This window comes from Eretmochelys imbricata, chromosome 1, assembly GCF_965152235.1.
Source record: "Eretmochelys imbricata isolate rEreImb1 chromosome 1, rEreImb1.hap1, whole genome shotgun sequence".
NCBI classification, from domain to species: Eukaryota; Metazoa; Chordata; order Testudines; family Cheloniidae; genus Eretmochelys; species Eretmochelys imbricata.
The window spans coordinates 335,639,117-335,660,951 of record NC_135572.1 but is presented as its reverse complement, the minus strand read 5'-3'; the positions used below and the strand labels follow the sequence as shown (position 1 = coordinate 335,660,951).

Genomic DNA, 21,835 nt, shown 5'->3' with positions numbered 1-21,835 from the left:
AAACACACGCTTTTCCATAAATGATAGAAAGAATAACACTGGTGCAGGGATGCAGGATGGAAGACTACCTGAAGCAAGACTAGAATCTGGCACTGGACTGGTACATTCCCAAGACATCACTCTACTGCAGGGCAAATCCAAATGTCCAACATATACTATGCGAACAACAGAAAAAAACACACTCCAGGAATATGTGGCACTGCTGTGAAAAGTCTAATTTTGTTTTCTCAAGGGGGAGAAAAGTAGTGTACAACTACCATCAAAGAAGGAGACAGCTCTGTTGGAATAACTCAGCTTTCTTTTACTGCTTCTTTTGATAAGTGGACTGGACCTATCCAACAGTAGGTCCTCCAGCCCTCCAGTTTGGTGGATGAACACACATCTCCCACAACAGGAATGGATGTTCATCTAGAACTATTACAACACAGTTCACCTGGATAGTATGAATTCTTTGCATTTGCTTTCAAACCATCCTTTGGGCAGCTCTTTTTTTTTTTTTTTTTGGTAGTTCTCCAAGAAATATTTGGTTCAGGAAATATGGCTACTTTAAATACACAATTCTCTGTGGTTTTTTGCGTATTGTCAGACAAAGTGCCTTATTTCTACATGTGTCTGCATGACTGTTGTAGACTAACGAGACCCAGAGTATGCTCAAGAGATCAATGGGAATTTGCAAACTTTGCTGGATTCAAGTCAAAAACTGAAAAAACCCCTCCCTCTGAACTTCTTTAAACCCACTACTATGCCATAAAGAAAGTCAAAACGGATAGCTTCAAGCAAAACCATGCCTTACTGACTGTTTTGAGGAAATATAGGACAAAACAGGAACTTGGTAGAGTAGGCAGGACAAATAATCACAACATTGCTTGACTGTGTATCTACTTTTTAAACCACTATCCAAGCAATTCTGAATACATCTCATTCAATAGATATGCATGTAGGGTGACCAGATGTCCTGATTTTATAGGGACAGTCCCAATTTCGGGCTCCTATTACCCCCCACTCCCATCCCGATTTTTCATATTTGCTGTCTGGTCACCCTATATACATACAGAACACATCTAAACTAAATATTAGTCCTCTGCCTAATTATAACTATCAACACTAGACTACAATGCTACTGAGGTATCGGAAACTTTACCCGCAAAAAATCTGTACCAAAAAAAAAAAAAATCTCTCCTCAGTGAATAGATAATTATAAAGAAAATGGTAGTCAGTATAATAAATTCACTTATAGTTCCTTCTTTTCTCCAGGAGTCTGTCATACATATTCAGAGCAGATAATCACCCCCTTTCAAAGCCACTGATACCCAAGACCTTACACCACAGTCATTAACCTTCCTGCTGAAGTGACAAGGCTGCTTTCAGAACCTGTCAACAACATAATCATCCAAAGTGGCTGGTGATATGCTACACGAAGGGCTGAATGCCTTTTGTCAGGAGGTGTGCATCTAATGCATTCACATTTGGCCTGGGAGGTGACAGCCCAAGATGAAAGCTTAAACTTTATTCTTCTACTTGCCATTGCAGTGCATCACCACTAAGCCATTGAGATGGGTGAAAAAACCGACTCCACACGGTGTACTGACAAATTCCTCTTTCATACACTGTCGGCAACTTTACCAGTTACTAGACTGCAAAGCACAAATCAGGGCTTATGCTTTAGCTCAAAACTGCACATTCAGTTTTGTGAGTTTTCCTCTCCAGCCAAAGAAAGCAAAGGCTTACTGTACTTTATAAACCAGAAAGTTGCTGCTTTTCTGATTAGTGATCTACAGAGGGTGACCATATTTCCCTATGCTGAATACGGGACACATGGTAAAATTACTCATATTCAAGCAAGTTCAATGGCAATCCATCAGAACGATGCAGTACAAATGTTAAAATTAACATCAAGTTGACTGAGCCCCTCTTAAAAATAAATACTGTGTGGCTGAATTCTTTTTATTTACCTTCTTATCTTTAAGGTTTTAGTGTTCACATAGGGAGGGGTCACACACACACACACACACACTCGCGTACACCTCTCTCACACAGGGGGTGTGACCGACCGAGCCGACCGTTCCTGCCTGGTGCTCTCTGCCCTCCTTGCCTAGCTGGGCCCCTGAGATGGACCTGCCTCTCCTGGTACCTGGCACTGCAACTTCCTGAGGCAATACATGGGGAGGCACGCAGGGTCACATGCCCCCCTCCCCAGATTCCTGTCAGGGTTCACACCAGAATGTGGCTAGCAGCAGCCTTTTGGCGCTGTGCAGGAGGGAAGGGACGGGAGCTGCTTCCAATCACAGAGGAGGTGGTGGAAGAGGGATGACCTGGCCCATGTCTTTGCAGAGCTCATCTCTTCTCCCCTACTCCCCAGTGGCTGGAAGAAGCTTGTCCCTTCCTGCCCACACAGCGTCAAAAGACAGCTAACACCTCCAGGCTGTTCCTGGCCACTGACATAACCCAGCTGTCTCCTGTCTCCCGGCTACAGTGCGGGCAGGAAGGGGTTAAGTTCTAAGCATGCATTGTGCCCAGGGAACCTGACTGCAGGGGCTTCAGCAAACCTGGCCAGAAATGTGGCTCAGCAGGGGAGGGTGCCTACAGGATGGAGCAGCCCTGCGCTCCCTGGGGGCAGGACCCAGGTGGGGGAGGGTGGGTGAAGAGGGTGCTAAGCCCCTGCCCGGGAGGCTGCTGTGGAGCCTGCAGGGTCGGGATACAAACCAGCTGGAAATCGCTCCCCTCTGCTGCCACCCCAGAGCTTAACTGACAGGCAGAGAGGCTTCCCCATGCCAGCGCTGCATGGGGCTTTGGCACATGCAGGGCTTAGCTCCTCCTGGCCACTGCCCCAGGCCGAAGGGTCTTGGCCTTTCCCAGGGCACTGGCCCAGCCAGAGGCAGTGGGGGAAGGAAGGAGACTGCCAGCCAGGCTGTTGGTGAGCTGAGCACTCCGACCAGGGGCTGGTTCTCTGCACAGCGCTGGGAGTGGGACGTGCCCTGCCGGGGGAGATACAGAGGAGCAGTAGGGCTGGGGCGATGGAGTGAAGGGGCAAAGCAGGGAGAGGACAGTGAGAGGGGGAGCACGTAAAGAACCAATGGGTGGGGAGCAGAGGAGATGTAACCAGCCGCTGCCCATATACACCGGTCTTCACAGCTCACAACACGCAGACAGTGCTGGCTGGAAATGGGATCGGGGGGTGGGGCCCTGCTGGCACACAGCCAGCACACAGCGGGAGCTGCACTCAGCACCAGCAGGGGGAACGGCTGGCTCCACATGCTGCATCTTCACCCTGCCACTAGCCTTGCATACCCACCCCCACTGTCAGCCACTGGACCCCACACTCACTGCTGGTGGGCAGGTGGCTGGAGAGCAGGGATCCAGTCAGCAGCAAGACCTGCCAGTACTGATGCAGGGGAGACAGCAAATATGGGACAATTCGCCTGTTTTTAAGAAAAAGTCGAGACACCTGTGGGAGGGCTTAAATACGGGACTGTCCCTTTAAAAGCAGGATGTGTGGTCACCCTAGATCTACATAATCATCGCAAACTTGCAAGTTAGTTGCACAACAATGAGCAACTGTGCTGCTTGTCCAAAGGAACTTTGTTTGACTAGCAAACTCACAAGTTTCTGTAAACTTAGCAAGACCTATAAACTAACCCAGTATAAATGTTTTACAACACTAAAAGACAAACAAAGGAGAAAAATCTTAAGAACAATATATATTGATTTTTTCAGTTCTTTACAAAATAAAAGGAATCCTGTAAAATACTCAGAGAAAGTTATATTTTCTTGCAATGATAACTAAAACTCATATTTTCGTAGAGCACATATGACTTCTGTTCCTTACTAATCTAAATGTAGGAGGAGATATTTTTACCTTGATAACAGTTTTAGTGTTCCATTAGTAATATCTGTGTATGACAGATTTAAATAGAGAAGAGCTGGACAACCTTCTGATATAAGTCTCATTGATTCATCCTGAATAATAATAAAAAAATCACTTGTCAAAGTATGTCAAATTAGAATTTGTTTGTATTTTAGTGTACCTAAAGTCTCCTCTATACTATAGCAGAAAAACTGAATTAATTTCGTAAAAGTATTAAACACAAAAGTATTGATCAAAAACATTTTCTCTTAAAATGCTCTAAAGAAAATATTATATTATAATGTTTACGGAACTATTTTTGTTGATTGTAAACATGACTATTTCTATGCCCCCACTTCAGGAAGGCACTAAGAATCAAGTAGTTCTAATGAAGTCAATGGGACTATTCACATGCTTAAGTGCTTTGCTGAATTAAGACCTAAATTAGCAGATCTATAGACTATAATTTAAGACAACTCTCTAAAATCCACGGAGTTTGCTTTATTAATTAGTCATACCAGTCCATCAATTATAGAATGCTCACTGTCCACAAAATTTCTTTTTAATTTGAGTCAGTTCCTTTCTTTAATATTCTTTGACAGTGGCACTATCTATCTTGTTCTATGTATCTATATGATAACTACATTAGAATAGACATATGGAGGCAAATCTTGAAACATTGGTGCAAGGGGCTGTTCCCGAAAAAGTATATGTAAATCCATTCGAGATGCAAAAACCTGCACTTTTGTATGCAAATCAAATAACTGTGTGGAAATCAGTATCTTATATTTTTGCCCAGATCCTCACCAGGTGTAAATTGGCATAACTCAACTAACTTCAAAGGAGCTATACCAATTCACACCTGCTGAGGAGCTGACCATTTTTGTTTACAAATGTCCATTTCCTTAGTCAAATGCAATGGACATGCTCACTCACATCGTTAGTTCTTACATCGTCATGAGAGTCTCCTGGTAGGGTTAAAAGGTGTTTTATAACTATTGCAGACACCAGGTTATCAAAATATTGATATTAATTTACATTTAAATCCAACAGCAGTGAAACTGAGAGAAGTCTGTAAAACTTATCACGTGCTTTTAAAATACATGATTACACCATATAATTTGAAAAATAGTAACAACAACAGTCTAGCCAGAGACTGTTCCACCACTGGAGACAACCACCCAGTTCAGTATTAGAGGGCTAGGAATGTTATCAAGTGTAATCAAGCAGTTCAATTAGCTGAATATTCCTTCATTGATCTCATTGTTTTATTATTCTATTCATATCTCTGCTATTCAGCTCACTTAAGAAATAGCTAGAATAAAATGAATATTTGCTTTTCCATCTCAAAGTATGTCTTAATGCAGCTGAGAGGTAACGATAGCAGTGTGCGCACATCTGAACTATTAGACTACACTGGTTTTCACCACTCTCAGATCCTCATTTTTCAGTGGAAATCTTTTAAAATAACTATTAAAGAGTAAAAAGATAAAAGTAAGCATCTTTACAACTCATGTCTTTAAAAAAAGGAAAATCAGAGCTAAAGAAATTTTAAACCCTGAACTCCTAAAAAGAAGTAATTTTCATTGTTCTGTCAAGGTATTATACCTCATAGATTCACACTAACTAATATGTTGAGTAAGTACTTTCTCAAAGTTTCCAGAAATTTCTTCTTGTTGGAGTCAGGATTTCTCATAAATTATTACTTGTTAGTTACAAAATATCTGATGTTTTCGATCTAAGCCATCAGGAGGTACTCTAACTTTATAACCATAGTAAAAACAAACCTCTTGAGAGAAAACAGGTAGGTGAGTAAACACGAAACTAAAATGTTTTTACCACTAGGCTGCTCCTTTTGAAGAACACCAATTATACATTTCATACTAGTTTTCCAAAGGTAAATAATCCTGCATAAAATCCCTTCTCCTGAGTCTAATATTCCAAAACCAGAAAGATAATTCAATCTGACAAGATGTCAGGTTAGGTAAGGACCTGAATGTGCAATTGCATATTAAAGATAATAGTGTCAGTATGATTCTCTTACATGCAGCATGATCAGATATGCCATTGTCACAGGAAACTAAACCTAAGTGATATTTTTATGCTCCAACCAGTTAGTGTAACGAGACCTCTGCAGGATATTCTTAAAAGCAGGAGGAAGAGACTTCTCATATCACGTGGTAGACTTCTCATACCATGTCAGAGAGGAATTTTGGAAGAATATACAAAATTAACTTATAAAATTAAGAATTGAGGGGTTAAATTGCAAGAGCTCATATTTAATTCTAAAAATTAAGATTATTGATAGAAGAATAGGACCTTTTCAATGACAGACTTTGTACCACTGGTGATGATCAGTAAAGGATATTTTATAGTTGCAATCAGACCACTTCTAAGCGGTTCTTGTTTATAAATAAGACCAGATCCTCAGCTGCTGTACACAGGCATAGTTCCATGTAAATCAACTGAGCTACACCAATTCACACCATCTGTGGATGATGTGGCCCACAGATTACTTTATCCAATGCAAATGAAGTACTATAAGAAAACTTCACCTACTCATACTAAAATATCTGTATAATACAGTATTAATAAACTATGCAATATACAGAAAATATTGGCCTTGTTTTCAAGATAAGAAAATACACACTGGCATAAAAATAATCTTGTTTCAAACTCAATCTTATGCAGAAAGTATTTTTCCTCAGAATGGGGTATTGAAAATGTCTAACAGGAGCCAATTAGATTTGAAAATGATTTAGGAAAACTAAAAGACAAAATGTATTTCCCATGAACCACAAGGAATGCTCCTCCTCCAGACAACAGGAAAAAGAAGGGATTGCCTGGAGGCTAAGTAGTGTTTATATAATACACACACCTTTCCACTGGAGGGTTTCAGAAATGTTTAGAAACTTTAAGAGGACACTTCCAACTCCATGCAATAATGGAATAAGAATCTTAGAGAGAGTATCTATTCAGGATTACTTAATTTTGAAGAATATTAACTGTACTTATCTTGTCAATTTAGGCAAAACAATTATAAAAAATACCCACATGCATTATCCCGTAAATTATTAGAAAGCGTAGTTGTAAGTAAATATTTGGATACTACAAAACGGCTTGGCATTTCTTGCCAACTTTAAACACACAGTAAACCATGAACCTTTCCCATAACTGATGAAGATTTAAAAGCCATTGTTAAAAATAATCCATGTCTGATAAACCATTTTTTCTGGCACTGTATAAAACAAAATTAGAACCCTAATTTAGTCTGACTAAAATCTGACTATTATTGAAGTCCACAGTTGCATTTTCAAATGCACCTAAGTAAATTAGGAGCATAAGTCCCACAAAACTTGTATTCCTAATTCATTTAAGCACTTTTTTGAAAATCCCATCCCCACCTCTATATAATTTGAATTTTGTGACAAAAATTGGTAGTACTTACATTTAATCCCTGGCATTCAGAGACATTCAAGTCTTGCAAATTTTTACATTCACCTAAAATAAAAAATAAACTTAATATTAGAGTTAAAGATTAACAGTTGGAATTGTCTGGATCAGACCAGCAGTCCATCTACCTCAGTGTCCTGTCCCTGACAATGGCCAGTACCAGATAATTCAGGGGAAAGTCCAAGAAACCAGGCAGAAGACATTTATGGAATAACTTACTCATCAGAAAAGTTGTTTTCAGCCCCCTATCAGTTAGTGGCTGGCTTATGTCCTGAGGCATGATGATTCATGTCCCATACTACATTAAAATATCATGTTAAAAAAATGATAAGCTTATAAAGTCAAGGACTCAAAAGTTAGGAAATGCCAGAATTAAGGTTGCCTATCCAATCTTAATTCAGCTCTCTTGTGCATATGCATTATGATGCAATATTTAAATACATGATTATATACTACGTTTTCCACAGGAACATTGAGAGCACATGGAAATAGTCTCCCTGATCTCAGATCCTCAGACCGCAGCGGCCCCTGGCAGCCAAAAGGAGGAACTGCAGAAAAAGTCCTCCTCATCCCCTAAGGCATGTAATCTTCAGAAAATTTAGCTGCCAAACTCTAACAAATCTCTTCTAAGAATGTGTGAACTATGATTTTTTCAGAGGCTTAAAATTTGGCCAAAATCAGGTTGATTTTCACAGGAACAGCAAAAGGCACATCTCTGATACAAAGACAACTCTCCTGCCAAATTTCAAGTCCCTGCTCCAAAGCATGGAGTTGCTGGAGCTTCTCAATTAAATAGTTGTAAGATTTTTTTCAACAAGGGCAAACGATGTATTTTTCCTTGTTCTCATTCTCAGAAATGGCTGATCTGATTCTGATTTTTAAAATACATAAATAAATAAATTCAGCCTGAGGCAGACACTTGATGTGGGAGATTCAATATGAGATGTTTATATTGACCACAAAAAATATTTTGAAAATCTTTTAAATAATTCTCACATAACACAACTGAAAAAGGGGCTACCAAACATATGCTTTTACCTGCAGTCAAAAATTAATCCAACATTACGTCTCTACATTCCTCTCTAGGAAAACAATGACTTCAACTAAAGTCTTGGTATACTATCTTACTCAAAGCCCTTTGAAAGAATAAAACACAATGCTGTTAAGAGGGACCTGCCAACTCAAAAAATTCCATCCAGTTAAAATTAGCTCCATGATTGCTAAGCTACAGGAATGTCATGCCACCTGTATGCCCCCCTATATTCCAATCCTAAAACCACAATACACCTCGCCTCTACAGATGGCCGGGGGAAAACAGAACCTGAACTAAGGTATGCTGATACTTCATATTAGTTGCCATCATTGGCTACAGAATCTATGCCTATATTTTAAAAATTAAATCTCTAGACTTTATGGTTGCAAAGAACCTTTTAAATGGGAATTGAGTGTAAACTGATGCAGTGACATCTCCTTGCGTCTGCAGACAGTCTGAAAAAAATAGCTCTGAGCAGTGTGAACTGCTCCATTTCATCTAAACAGAGTGTTAACTCCAGAGCCTAATTAAAACAATTAAAATGTCAACATTTGATATACAGGCCAAGAAAGATAAAACATCATGTCAGGAAGAGCTGCACAATCTATTGAGAATAGGATCTCATGTTGGTGCCATAACAGAGTGAAGTTTAGTATGTAGGCAGAGCTTAGTACCACTACAGACACTCTCCGACTTACGCAATCGTTCTGATTCAGAAAGTTTTGCATTACTCAAATTTTGCGTAAGTCAAAAACGTATACCTGAACGTTACGCAAAAAACAAAAACAAAAAAACCCTCCAACTTCTAGCTTACAGAACTTTTTCCATAAGTGTGAATTTGCATAAGTCGGGTCTTGCGTAACCCGGGGAGAGTCTGTGCTGTTTTTCCCCAATTCAGTCCTAGGGGACTGAAGGGAAATAGACAGAGTACTCAGATAAATCACATTTCTTAGCTATCTTCTCCCAGATTCCTCTTTTGTCCATTTAGGACTTCCCTTGGATTTGCCAGTATCAGAGACCTTCTGGAGCTTGTGTAGCTCAGTTCCAAATAATACAGAGCATCCCAGTTGTAATAGCCATGATTAGAACAATCAGTCAGAGTTAGGGTTGCCAATATTATATTTAAAAATACAGGACAGACTTCAGATGTCCCCAATCTTGACTTGAACCTCTGGGGACAAGTCCCTTTTCCTCCACCCCCAGGCTTCCTAGGGTTTCTCTCTCTCCAGCTCTGGATGCAGCAGAGAACCCAGGGCCTCCGGTGCTGAGCCAGCAGCTGCTGTGACTCCTGTTCAGGATCTGCTTGGGTGCCAGGAGCCGAGTTGGAGGCTGCAATTGCTGGTTTTTGCCTGCTACAGTGCTGTGCATCCTGTTGGGGACATTGGCAGAGACCCTGCCAGACAGAGCCCCTTCCTGATCCTGATTCCTGATCCTTCAGTACAGGTCCAGGGCACATATCCCCATCCACTTGCCCTGCCGGAGCTTGCACAGGGAAAGTAGATGGGGCTGCGCTCAAGAGCTGGAGTTGACAGAGGAACCTGTCCAGAAGGGGGCAGTACTCACGGTGCATCTTTCCACTCCCCTCCCAATCCTGGCCCTTGAGCATGGCCCCATCTGCTTTCCCCATGCAGCACTGAAGGGCCAGGGAGGAAAGTGGAAAGATGCACCCATGAGTACTGGTTCACCGCTGTTGAAATGTGGGATAAAAAGCGTTCCATACTGACTTAGTATGGGCAGGCAACTTTCTATTTAAATTAGGGACGTACCTTGTAATATGGGACTGCTGGCAACCCTAGTCAGAGTGAACAACATCTGATTCCCAAAAACTAATAAATAAAATTCCTTTTATTTTTCACAGAATGTAATGGACAAAAGCAGTAATAATAATTGGAGCCCTATGTATTTCGCAAATGCAAAATAAAGAAATAAAACAAAAATGAACATAAAAATGACATAAAATGAAACTCAGCCTGCAGTGGCAGCTCCTCCCCTATAGGGTTGCACCCAGCTCCCTCCTCCAGGTGCTGTGACCTGGCACACGGGGTCACAACGCTGCTCAGCTTTGGCCTGGCCACCCCTCCATCATAATGGGAGGGCAGGTTGGTCAGATTTGGAATTGCAGTGCCACTCACTCAAATTTGGCCCAGTTGCCCCTCTCTCATCAAGACAGAGGAGCCAAACGTGAGTGTACTGTAACCTCAAGGGCCAGCTGGAGTGGGGAGCCAGGTCCTGCCCTGCAGGATAGGAGCTGCTGTTCCAGTGTGAATGTGGGGCTGGCTTACTCTATAGCTTCCCCCCCAGGGCCTCCCACCCCTCAGGGGCAGGACCCTGACTTTCTCATGGAAGAGGCTAATGGGGGGAGGGTTGGGGCTCAGTGTGGGAGGAGAATAGGAGAGGTGTCCCTGGGACCAATGGGGGATGGGGTTATGGTGCACAATGGGTGAGGAGGAATATTTAAGGGATAATGGGGAGGGGTTTCTGGAGCTTGGGGAGATTGCGGTTCAATGGGAGAGGCGAAATATATAAGGGGCCATAGAGAATCCTGGGGATACAGAGGGGGATTGGGGTGGGGGGACTGGTGAAGGAAGTCATAGGGGTTGGGAAGATCCGGGGTGTTCCATGAGGTTTGTTTCAGTGAGTGGGCATGGAGAAATTGGGTTATTTAGAAGCTGTAGTACTAGGTAAATTTCAAGAGAGGAACCCTAAGGAGCTGTCTGGGATATTTTGGGGTGGCTAGCTGTCATGGGGGTTGGTGAGTGTCTCAAGGCATGGAATAACGAGTAATGTTAATAAAATGTGTTGTATAGATAAACTGTGATTTATAAACTGTTTTGATTTATATATGGGTATGTGACTTTTTTATTAATGTAAATGTAATAAGAAATAAAACAAAATTTTTATTGGATAAAACAAAACAAGAAATTCACAAAAAATGATAAAAAATAAAAAGAATGTCACAGGGATCTAGTTATAATGTTCATTTGTTAAAGATATTTATGTGTTTTACTAGAATGTTGATACGAGGAGTGAGCTGTCAGGTGCAGAAATAAAATAGAGAAGCTATTCAGAGGCTTTGCCAACAAAACAATTATATCCAGGAGCAACATAAATCTTTTTTATTTTAGCAAGAAACAACTAAATTATACTTTTAAAGACAACCTTTTTCATTTTCTATTATAAAACTAAGTTTTAAACTTTGGATTTCTGATCTAAATAAAGAAAAATTACAAATAAGTCAGTGATAATGGAACAGCGATTTATTCTACCCTTCAAAGATTGTACTTTTTAGGTGCATCCTCATTAGCAAAAAAGGAGAGTTCTTCACTCGAGTTAACTAGCACAAGGTAAAATCTTATTGAAGACCAGACTGTTTGTAGTTTTAACATGAGTTAGCAGGTCAAGGTACATTACAGGCTTTCCCATAGTCTTTATCTTCACCTGCTAACTCATGTATAAACTACAAACTGCCTTCAATAGAATTTTACCTCATGTTAGGTAACTTGTGTTAAGAACACTCCTTTTTCCTAGTGAAGACAAGGCCTTTGAGACCACAATGATGGATTGGTGGTACACAAAACTACTATACAATGGTATGTGTTGAAAACTGGGATTTGTTCAAAGTTCTCAGACCAAAAAGAACTCTGCATCCTGCAGAGACACCGTGCACAGGCCAAGGGAATCATGCATTGCCCTGCAGCTGACTCATAAACAATACTGAACAGGATCCAGAGGAAGTCACATCCGGCCCTCTTTGGCCAGCAAACAGCTGGAATCATGTAAGAGGAGTAAACGGCAGATTTTGATAGAACCTCAGGGTTTAATGGGTCCCTGCCAAAACAGGATTTTACGACATTGTATACTCAGTACACAGCCCTGAGTAGGGACCATACAAAGCTGCATCACCCCAAAGGGAACTCTAGGAGGGATTATGCCTCCACAGAACACATGGGAAGTTCACATGCTTTACCATCCCTTAAGAATGAGGGCATTCTCCACTCTCCCCAGCTGGCCAGTTCCTCTGGGATGATTTGCACTCCTTGTGTGCTAGGAGGGGAGAGTCCTTGCATGCCCATGACACCCGGGACTGGGACTGTGCTTTATTCTTCTGCAGAGGGCAAATGGGGCAAAGGAATCCTTGTGCCCTTCCCCTGAATCTGTATTGTGCACCTAAACGAAAGCCAGCTAGAATCTAGCCTTGTATTTTGAAAGCTTGCTAAATTTAATCAAAGTGAATGAAAGTGGATCATAGAGAGCATGAAAACAATTAAACCATAAGAAGTGACCTTAATGTCCCTGTCTGAGAAATTTTCAAGTTCTGAGTGAATCTAGTGTAATGGTTTTGTAATGGTTCATTTTAAGTACCAGTGTCTGTGAAAATATCTATTTTACACTTTCTAATATTCCTCTTTTCTTCCAACACAGGGATTCCACATACACCAGCTGTACCTCCTCGATTCGGAACAGTTTAGCTCCAAACTCAGATTTCAAAGGAATACTGTGACTGTTCCAGCTGTCACAGAAAGTAATTAGGGCCAGCTGGATGTCAGAATGAAAGTGGCTACTATTATACTACTCCTTTTATTTTGTAAAGCAGCCTACTTTAGGAAGACAAGGAACGGGAGTTTGAGAAACAAAGCAAATAATGGAAGGACAAACAGCTTAAGAAAAGCATCGAGTACCGTTAAGCGTTATGCCCCAGGCCTCCCCTGTGATGTGTATACTTATCTTCATGAGAAATACTTAGATTGCCAAGAAAGAAAACTGACTTTTGCGTCTCCTGATTGGCCTGAGGATTTAAGACACATGCTGCTAGCAAGAAACAGGATTCGCAAACTGAAGAATAATATGTTTTCCAAGTATAAAACACTAAAAAGTCTGGATTTACAACAGAATGATATATCAAAAATTGAAAGTGAGGCTTTTTTTGGTTTAAACAAACTTACCACACTCTTACTTCAGCATAACCAGATTCAGATTTTATCAGAGGAAGTTTTTATTTATATGCCCCTTCTAAACTACCTGCGTCTTTACGATAATCCTTGGCATTGCACTTGTGAGATGGAAACTCTTATTATAATGTTGCAGGTTCCAACAAACAGGAATTTGGGAAATTATGCCAAGTGTGTACACCCAATAGAACTGAAAGATCAAAAGCTAAAGCAGATAAAAGCTGAACGTCTATGTAGTGAAGAGGAAAGACTGGACCCCAAAAATATAGCAGCAGCAAAGCCTGAAGTTGTCAAACCAGAATTTGATTCCTCTCTCTGTCATATTTATGTATTTCCCAAACAAACATTGGATTGCAAAAGAAAAGGTTTGTTTATTTATTTTTAATTCAGTGACAAAGTTTAATGTTCTTGCTCCTTTGCTGTTATACTTCTTCTATAGTTAAGTAGGTTATAGAAAATCAGTACGGTTCTAGAAAGTTTTTGCTTTAATGTCCTTTAAATAGTACTAACAACTTCTTTGTTCTTGTGATTATAAAAAGAGTGTAATTAGAATTCTTGCAGTATTTCACCTCCATTTTATAGCCCAATTCTGCAAAAACTCCTGCATGTATTTAATTTTATCAGCATGAATACTCCAATTGAAATCAATAGGAGTGCTCCTAGTAACAAAGTTAAGCACATACTTAAATTATTGTAGCAGCAGAGCCTAGTTTTGACTGATTTTACTCCAGTAAAGCTACTTTTACATATGCCAATAAATCTATAAACAAAATTAGAGTGGTTTCAAAGCGACTGCACTGACAGAGGGAAGAGCACAGGGAGCTCTTCCCCCTCTTCCAGTGCACAAGGGTAGCCATAATTTGACAGCAGGGAACCTCCAGCAGCACTCAGAGGCCCCAGAAAGGGCCCGACTGAATGGAAAGGCATTGGCGTCCCACCCTCTGTGTACCAGCTTTCCTGCATAATGGAAAGTACCAGCTGTTCCTTTTGAACAGCTGTAGCAAGGGTACTCTCCCTGTTCTTCCTCCTAGTGCCCAGGAGGCATTTCAAAGTCATAATGCTTCCAGTTACTGCTACTCGAAAGAGTGCTTCCTCCCTTCCCCAAATGCATCTTAGGAGCCATAAGTGAACCCTAAGAATAAATAATAGCCCATCTGGGAGATGCGAACATACAAGTCCAGGTTTGTCTATGCTTTTTATTTCCCATATTTTATCCCAAGAGAACTACCAAAGAAAAACTAAAAAAAGAAAAAATTCTGATGAGAACTGTTCTCTGGTTACACCCATTGCAAACTGCATTCAGTTCATACTTCAACTTTACAAAACATAAAACAAAAAACAGTACAAAGATGTGGAAGTATTCTACTTAGAGAGGATTTTGCCCAATTCTTGCAAATTACAACCTGTAGTGTGACCGTTGTACTATGTTAGCTATTTTTATCTTGTAACATGCTTGCCAAACTGCTGTGCTATTTTCTTCCATTTACCTTACTGTGACTGTACATTTATATAACTGCTTTTATTGTGTTCCTGTCCCCTACCCTTGATTCCAGGGAGGCTCTGTCTTTGCTGCTCTCTGTGTCATCTAAAAGGAGGATAGACAAGCTCAGAAGTTAGTATAAGGAGACACGAAATGTACATAAATTAAAGGCTTCAGCCTGTGACCACATGGTGTACCCAATCTGTATGTCATGTGAGAAATCCTCTGTCCTCCCACCTCCTTTTCCTCAGTGCTCATTCCTGTTCTTCTTCCTCCTCCCTCCCCCACTCTTTCCCTATAAAGCTACTTCCTCCTTTTGATTTTCCCTATTACCCTTTCTTCCTGGCTCATTTTTATTCATTCTCACTTGCCCTTGCAGTATAAGATATCACAGAGTCTTAACTGTGCTATCATTACTCTTTATGGCTCCAGAAAACGTTACTACTGAACAAAGACAGGCACCTGGTATAAATATACAAATATGAGGAAATCAGAGTGAATGCTGAACTTCCAGGCTGATACTTTAGGCCATAGCATCCTCTCTGTATAAGTCATGCAGAGGGGAGCAAATTTGATTTGAGATGATTTTATCTGAGTTGAGTATCTGCTTGAATGGACTCAAAATTCTTAGGAACAGGAGAATACAGGCACCATGGCACTGTGACTTCTTCCTTCAAGCTGCTTGAAGCCTCGCAGTATGGTCAACTCTTGGTTGGGGTTTTGTGGGCTTTTTTGGCTATTTAAAAATGTGTGTTATTATATCCGCCCCTCCATAAGCATGTAGCAGAAGTACACGGAGCCGCTACCCCCACATACCCTCTAAGAGGCGACCACAAAGTTCTGTGGATTTCTACCCAAATGGTTAGTCAAATTCAGGGTTGTTCCAGTTAGGATGAGAAATTGCTAATAGAGTCAGGTATTTCTTTAATGCAGTCTTGTTTATTTATAAAGACTGTACATAGCCCTGCTTCTCTGGACACAGGAGGAACTAAACGATAAGGGTCAGTTTCTTTGCTGACGGTTCCAAGCCTCTTTACTCAGCACTTGACTCAGAAGCCGCCTCTGTAGGCTTCTTTCAGATTCAGACACATTGCTCGTCTAGGCTCCAGCTGTGTCCTTCTCTGTGTAATGTTTCCTGCTTCTCTTATTTAAACACACACTTATACCTCTGGTCAGGCAATACCTAGCAAGCCCCTCTGCCCAGTTCATTGAAATTTCTGGGCAGCCATGCATTTCTCTTTATTTTAGTAGCAGACACCTGCCTATGATTTGGGTTTGGAGGCTGCTATTATTTCAGTCACTTTCTTACATTCATCCTAAATGAAAGACCGAAGTTATGCACAAACCCTAACAAGGTTTAACCCAAACAACTTACAACAGGTGGGTAGGCTGACTAGCAATGCCAGGAGTGCTCCACACCCCAAAGAAGGCATGAATACATTAGATGAGGGCCTGGACAGGTCTCTGCCCCTTAGAAAAGTGCCTTAAGGCCAATGATGGAGGAAGCGCACGATGAAGACTTTGTAAAATGTGTATATAGTCAGGGTCTTTTTTCCTAAACAGACACTCACCAAATCAGTGATATACTGGATTTGTCAACTTTTCAGAGTATAAAACTGAGATTCCTCCTGGTTGCAGCAACATGTCATCCTATGTGATTTTGCATTATGTTATTGTAAAATAATCATGAGGTTCTTAGCTATCTAAGTATTTAAGTGGCCAGTATTACCCAAGTCTTTCCTTTAAAAAACAACAACAAACACAACAAAACCCTTTGATGCATCAAGTCTCCAAATAAATTCTGTCTGTGGCTTCACATGAAAATCAGGAGTCTCCAGACTAAATTGGGAGTGTTTGTTTCTATATGCTGACCTACTAGATTATAAAGGCTCCAGGTTGTGTCTTGCTTACTGTCTTTAGTGTAGGTCATTTCACAAGAGAAGGAGTTGTGATATCACGCATAGACAAATTACTGGTATCTGAAAGGTACTGTCTTCAGGCAGCTTTTCAAACAATAAGAGAAAGGACCTCATTATCCTGCTATACCAGATGGAAATGGGCCTACTTCATTCTTAACATCCCAACACATTTTGGGTGCTTTTTGCAATACACAAACGGCTAGAAAGTCCAGACCCCTCCCTTTCTAACCTCCCTTCTTGCTGTTATATCCTCCTCTCCAAATTTCCCCCGACTCCATGCAAGGCTACTAGTGGGAGCAATATATTACTTTTTATCCTTAATTTTCATATTTAAAGTTGAAATTTCCCTCACAGGTATTGAGAAAAGGCTATATCATTACTTCACCCAAAGATCACAGAAAATAGCAGTCAGAGAAGGATTGACAGAGTCATATAAAAAAGGACTCTGAGGTTTACTTCAGATCAAATGGGTGTAGGTCACATCTGCAATAAATATACACAATGCTGTTAGGGTTTTGTTTTTTTTTTCACTCTCTTTATCTCACTGATTTTAAAGTTAGTGCTGTTGAACTCAGACACAAACTGGTTCAGTGTCAAAGTATGATAAGAAAACATTTTTCCATGTAGATGATCAAATTTCAGTGGAAATTTTGGAGATATTACAAAAACCCACTATAATATGGATCTTAAAATGTTGTTAGAAATAATGATACTACAGTATCTCAATAGAACTAGATAAATAAGTCTGATATGATACAGTTCTTCCATTAAACACTCAAAAACAGTCTCTGGGAAACCATAAGAAGTAAGCTGAACCTCTGGGTTGATAAACCATTAAGAAAAGTAAGGACACTGGAGCAGATCCTTAGCTAGTTATACTGTCAGAGCTCCAAAGTCAATGGAACTCTAACAATTTACATCTGCTAAGGATCTGCCCCTAGGCATGCACAGTGGCTACTTCTTAAACAACGTCATCATGTCCGCCGAAATAAAATGTTTTTTCCCCAAAAATATATACAGAACCAGCTTTTGATAAAAAAAAAAATCCAAAGTGCCTGCCAACAAAGGTATATATTTTAAAAGTGCATCCTCTAGCACTACTAGTTGTCTATGCCTCAAAGGCACATTGCTAAATCTTTTCTTGGGACACATTATTTCCTTCTCACTCTATGTAGTGTATTAGGTGTTAAAGCTATAGCTTTGGATCTTCCTTGCACAGCCTCCCCACAATTTTTTGGGGTACCATGTAGCCAGCCTATACTCCTTTGAAAGCAGGGTTTGAAATTCCACCTGCTCATTACGTGGGCTATGCAACAGCTCTTAAAAGAAGTCAGGGAGTAAGAAGTCTGTCTAAGCAGAATTTAGCTCATTGAAGAAAGGACACTCTAGTGCCTAGGGCACTAGCCCTGGACTTGGTAAATCCAAGTCCAATGTCCTTTTCTGACACAGCCTTTCTATGTGCCTTTGGGTAAATCACTTGGACTCTTTGTCACTTAGTTCCCAATCTGTAAAACAAGATTAATAGTACTTTCCTACCGCATAGTGGTGTTATGAGGATAAATGTATTAAAGATTGTGAGATGCTCAGGTAACATAGTAATGGTGAGCCATATATTTTGCATAGATAGATATAAAAAGCCTAGAAATGCCTCAGCACTTTACATAAGGGTAGTAACTACAGTATTTTCACTGCTGTTAATACTTAGAACACATCTACTTTTGGTAGCGTGGAACAAATGGTACAATACAGTATACTAGGGTCTGATTCTGGAACACTTTCTCACAGTGGTGAACACCTACTCACACAAGTAGCCCCACTGGTTTAATTTAGGTGAGGAAGTGCACTACAATCAAGGCCTTAGTTTGTATGGCATTGTAACTGCATTATTTAGCTGTATACAAGTTAAAATAAAAATTTAAAGCATAGGAAGAGATATTACTATGTACTAGCATAAAGAAGAGAAATTATTTCAGATGAAATGTAAAATAGACAGTCATGTTAGGCTCTTCCAGTCAACAGGAGCTGCATGAGAAATAATTTTCACATTAACAGTGTGAAAAGACTGAGAATGGATCTGGGGTGGTCAGTGCTAGATGAACAGAAGGAGCAGAAAAGGAAGTAGAAAGATGCAAGATATATGAGGTATTTCTGTTTTCCCAGATGCTTAGTAGGTACTTTCCAAATTTTATTCTTCTGAGAGTTACACCCCGATCTATCTTTAAATGCAAGGAACACAGGTCATCTTTACATCCTGGCACAAATTGCTCTTACAGTGACCTGCAAGCGGTAGAAATAATCTACAGATGATAAAACATCCATCTTTTAATTTTTTTTTTTTTTAAGAGTTAAAGAAAGTTCCAGGTAACATACCTCCAGATATTGTTAAACTCGATTTATCTAACAACAAAATCAACCAACTACAAGCCAAGGAGTTTGAAGATGTTAATGAACTGAAGATATTAAACCTTAGCAGTAATGGAATAGTTTACATAGATCCTGGTAAGAACAACTTTATATATTTATACAAATAGTAAACTGTGTGCTTTATTAATTATTAGCTTTGGCTACGTCTTTATCTTATATATAGATTTTTCTCATTTAGAAAAATCTAGAAGATCAGAAAACTTAACAGGTTGGGCCAAATTCTGCCCTCAGATGCATTGATTTTATAGAGCCAAACTGTGCGGACATGCATCTTGGGCAACCCCAATGAAGTCAATGTAGCGAGCATGGTTTTTGGTGTACTCTTAATTTTAAGCAGAAAAGGGGCAAAAAATAGAATTTTTGGGACTGAAGACTAATCAGTCCCCAAATGTTATGTAATTAAATATATCTTTAAACACTACTTGCCAAATCTGACCAAATTTGACTTAAGTTTATATGGCTGCTTTTAAATTATAGGAGTCACTAAAATATAGAAACTGAAAAAGTTAATGAAATTTGATACTTTGTTATATTATTAGATCTCAAAATGGGTTTGATATAATGCAAAATATTGTAGGCTATTTGTTCAGTATGTGTGTATATTTTTATATGATGAAAACAGTCAGAATCAGGCAGGAGACAGAAGTAAGGAACACAAACAAAGAGTAGGCTGCTGTAGCATTCTGGAAGCTTAGTAAGAGTGAACAATAGTGACATCAATAAAATAGTGTTTAAGAGGTCAAAAATAATACATTGCTAGACTCCTTAAACTAAGACCTGTGCTATATAATGACCACAAAGTCGGTTTATTTAAAGGGTGGGCTTTTCTCTGAAATGTGACTCTATAAAAACGGCCATGTTTATTGTCTCTAATTGGCTCCCTATCAAATTTACTCAGTTTATAAATAGTTTTTTTTTCCTAACTAGCAGCCTTGCAGACTTAACCTGGGTGGGAATTAGCAGTGAAATTAGATGATCTTTCTCATAATTATTACCAGTAATAGATAGGCCAAATCAGGCATTTACTGATATCTCCACAACTCTACTATTTTGCCTGCCTACACACAAAAGTTGTACAGCTCTACTGGTATAAAGTGGTACAACTCCCCCTAGTGTGGGCAGAGTTATACCAGTATAAAAGTGTTTTGCTTATTCCCTTATGAAAAGGGGCATAAATTATACCAGCATAAAGCACCTTTATACCAGAACAACTGTGTCCACATTAGGAATGCTATTATAACCAGTATAGCTATTTCAGCCCCCAAAATATCATACCCCTAGCCAAAATAAGAACAGGAGTACTTGTGGCACATTAGAGACTAACAAATTTATTAAAGCATAAGCTTTCATGGGCTACAGCTTATGCTCTAATAAATTTGTTAGTCTCTAAAGTGCCACCAGTACTCCTGTTCTTTTTGCGGATACAGACTAACACAGCTGCTACTCTGAAACCTAGCCAAAATAGTTATACCAGCACAAAATCTGTGTACAGACCAGTCTCCATTTCACTTGGGCAGCCCTGTTGCCAGTATAGTTAAAGCTGTACAACCTTGTGCGTAGTCAAGGCCTGAGTACAAATTGAAGACAATGGAGTTGCAGAGATGTCAGTGAATTTCTGATTTGGCCTGCAGAACCTATATTACTGGTAATAATGGATGTGGCACCGATCTAACTGATTACTGGAACAATTCTCTCATGATGCACAATTAGATTCCAGCTCACCGGCTCTTTGCTGTGTTATCTCTACTGTGCTAACAGGAGCAAACAAGCAGAGAAAATTTATATTTCTCAGTAAATTAAGTGCAAGTGACTTTGAATACACCAGAACCGTTGTGAAGGTTTACATGCCACTTCTCAGAGTGAATCCACACTTTTATGTTTCAATTTACAAGAAGCCTTTATTGTAGCCTTTTAATAAAAAATATAAACCAGTGATTTTTGACCAACGTATATAAGAATACTGTTTAATCCACATTAATATGAGAATGTTTTCCCTGTTACAAGCATATTTTTCTCTTTTATTCTATCAATTCTACATTTCAATAACTTGTTTTTTTAATTGACCAGCTGCTTTTTCAGGACTCTTTAACTTAGAGGAGCTTGATTTATCAAACAACACACTGCAAAATTTTGAATATGGAGTATTAGAAGACCTATACTTTTTGAAAATATTATGGCTGAGAGAGAACCCTTGGAGATGTGATTACAACATTCATTACCTTTTCTACTGGTTAGAGCATCACTACAATGTTCACTACACGGGCCTAGAATGCAAAATGCCCGAGGAATACAAAGGGTGGTATGTTGGAAAATATGTCCGAAGTTATTATGAGGAATGCCCAAAAGACAAGCTGCCAATTTATCCAGAAACATTTGAGCAGGACAAAGATGATGAGGAATGGGAACGACACAAAGAACAATCAGTTCAAACAGTAAAGAAGCACGGTGTAATTGTCACTGTAATAGGTTAATTTGGGAATTTTTTTTATTACTAGATTCAAATTTTTCATATTTTTATGTCAGAAAAAATCCTGTTTACATTTTTGTTACTTGTGTTGTTTGTCTATAAGGAAATATCTGCCTACATAGATTTTTTTAATTAAAGTTACTAACTACATGATGGTATCAGTTATACATCATCTTTTATAAAAGAATTTACTGTTTCTTACCATTTGTTTTGGGTCCCCCTTGCTATGTGTTTGGGTAACTATTTGAACCTACAAAATATAAATG

General features: G+C 39.6%; 2 protein-coding genes across 2 annotated transcripts in view; one reads left to right on the top strand and one right to left on the bottom strand.

Annotated features, from left to right (window-relative positions):
• FBXL13 (F-box and leucine rich repeat protein 13) overlaps window positions 1-21,835 on the bottom strand; it is a 177,487-nt gene that overhangs the window by 79,198 nt on the left and 76,454 nt on the right. Inside the window, exons 10-11 of the mRNA XM_077807867.1 lie at window positions 7,293-7,345; window positions 3,857-3,957 (exon numbers count right to left, since the gene is read on the bottom strand). Of these exons, the coding sequence (XP_077663993.1) occupies window positions 3,857-3,957; window positions 7,293-7,345 (154 nt within the window). The remainder of the gene's footprint in view (window positions 1-3,856; window positions 3,958-7,292; window positions 7,346-21,835) is intronic.
• Window positions 12,879-21,573, top strand: LRRC17 (leucine rich repeat containing 17). The gene is made up of 3 exons (XM_077807866.1): window positions 12,879-13,644; window positions 19,022-19,177; window positions 21,170-21,573. Exons 1-3 carry the CDS (start codon window positions 12,879-12,881, stop codon window positions 21,571-21,573), a joined length of 1,326 nt encoding a protein of 441 aa, XP_077663992.1.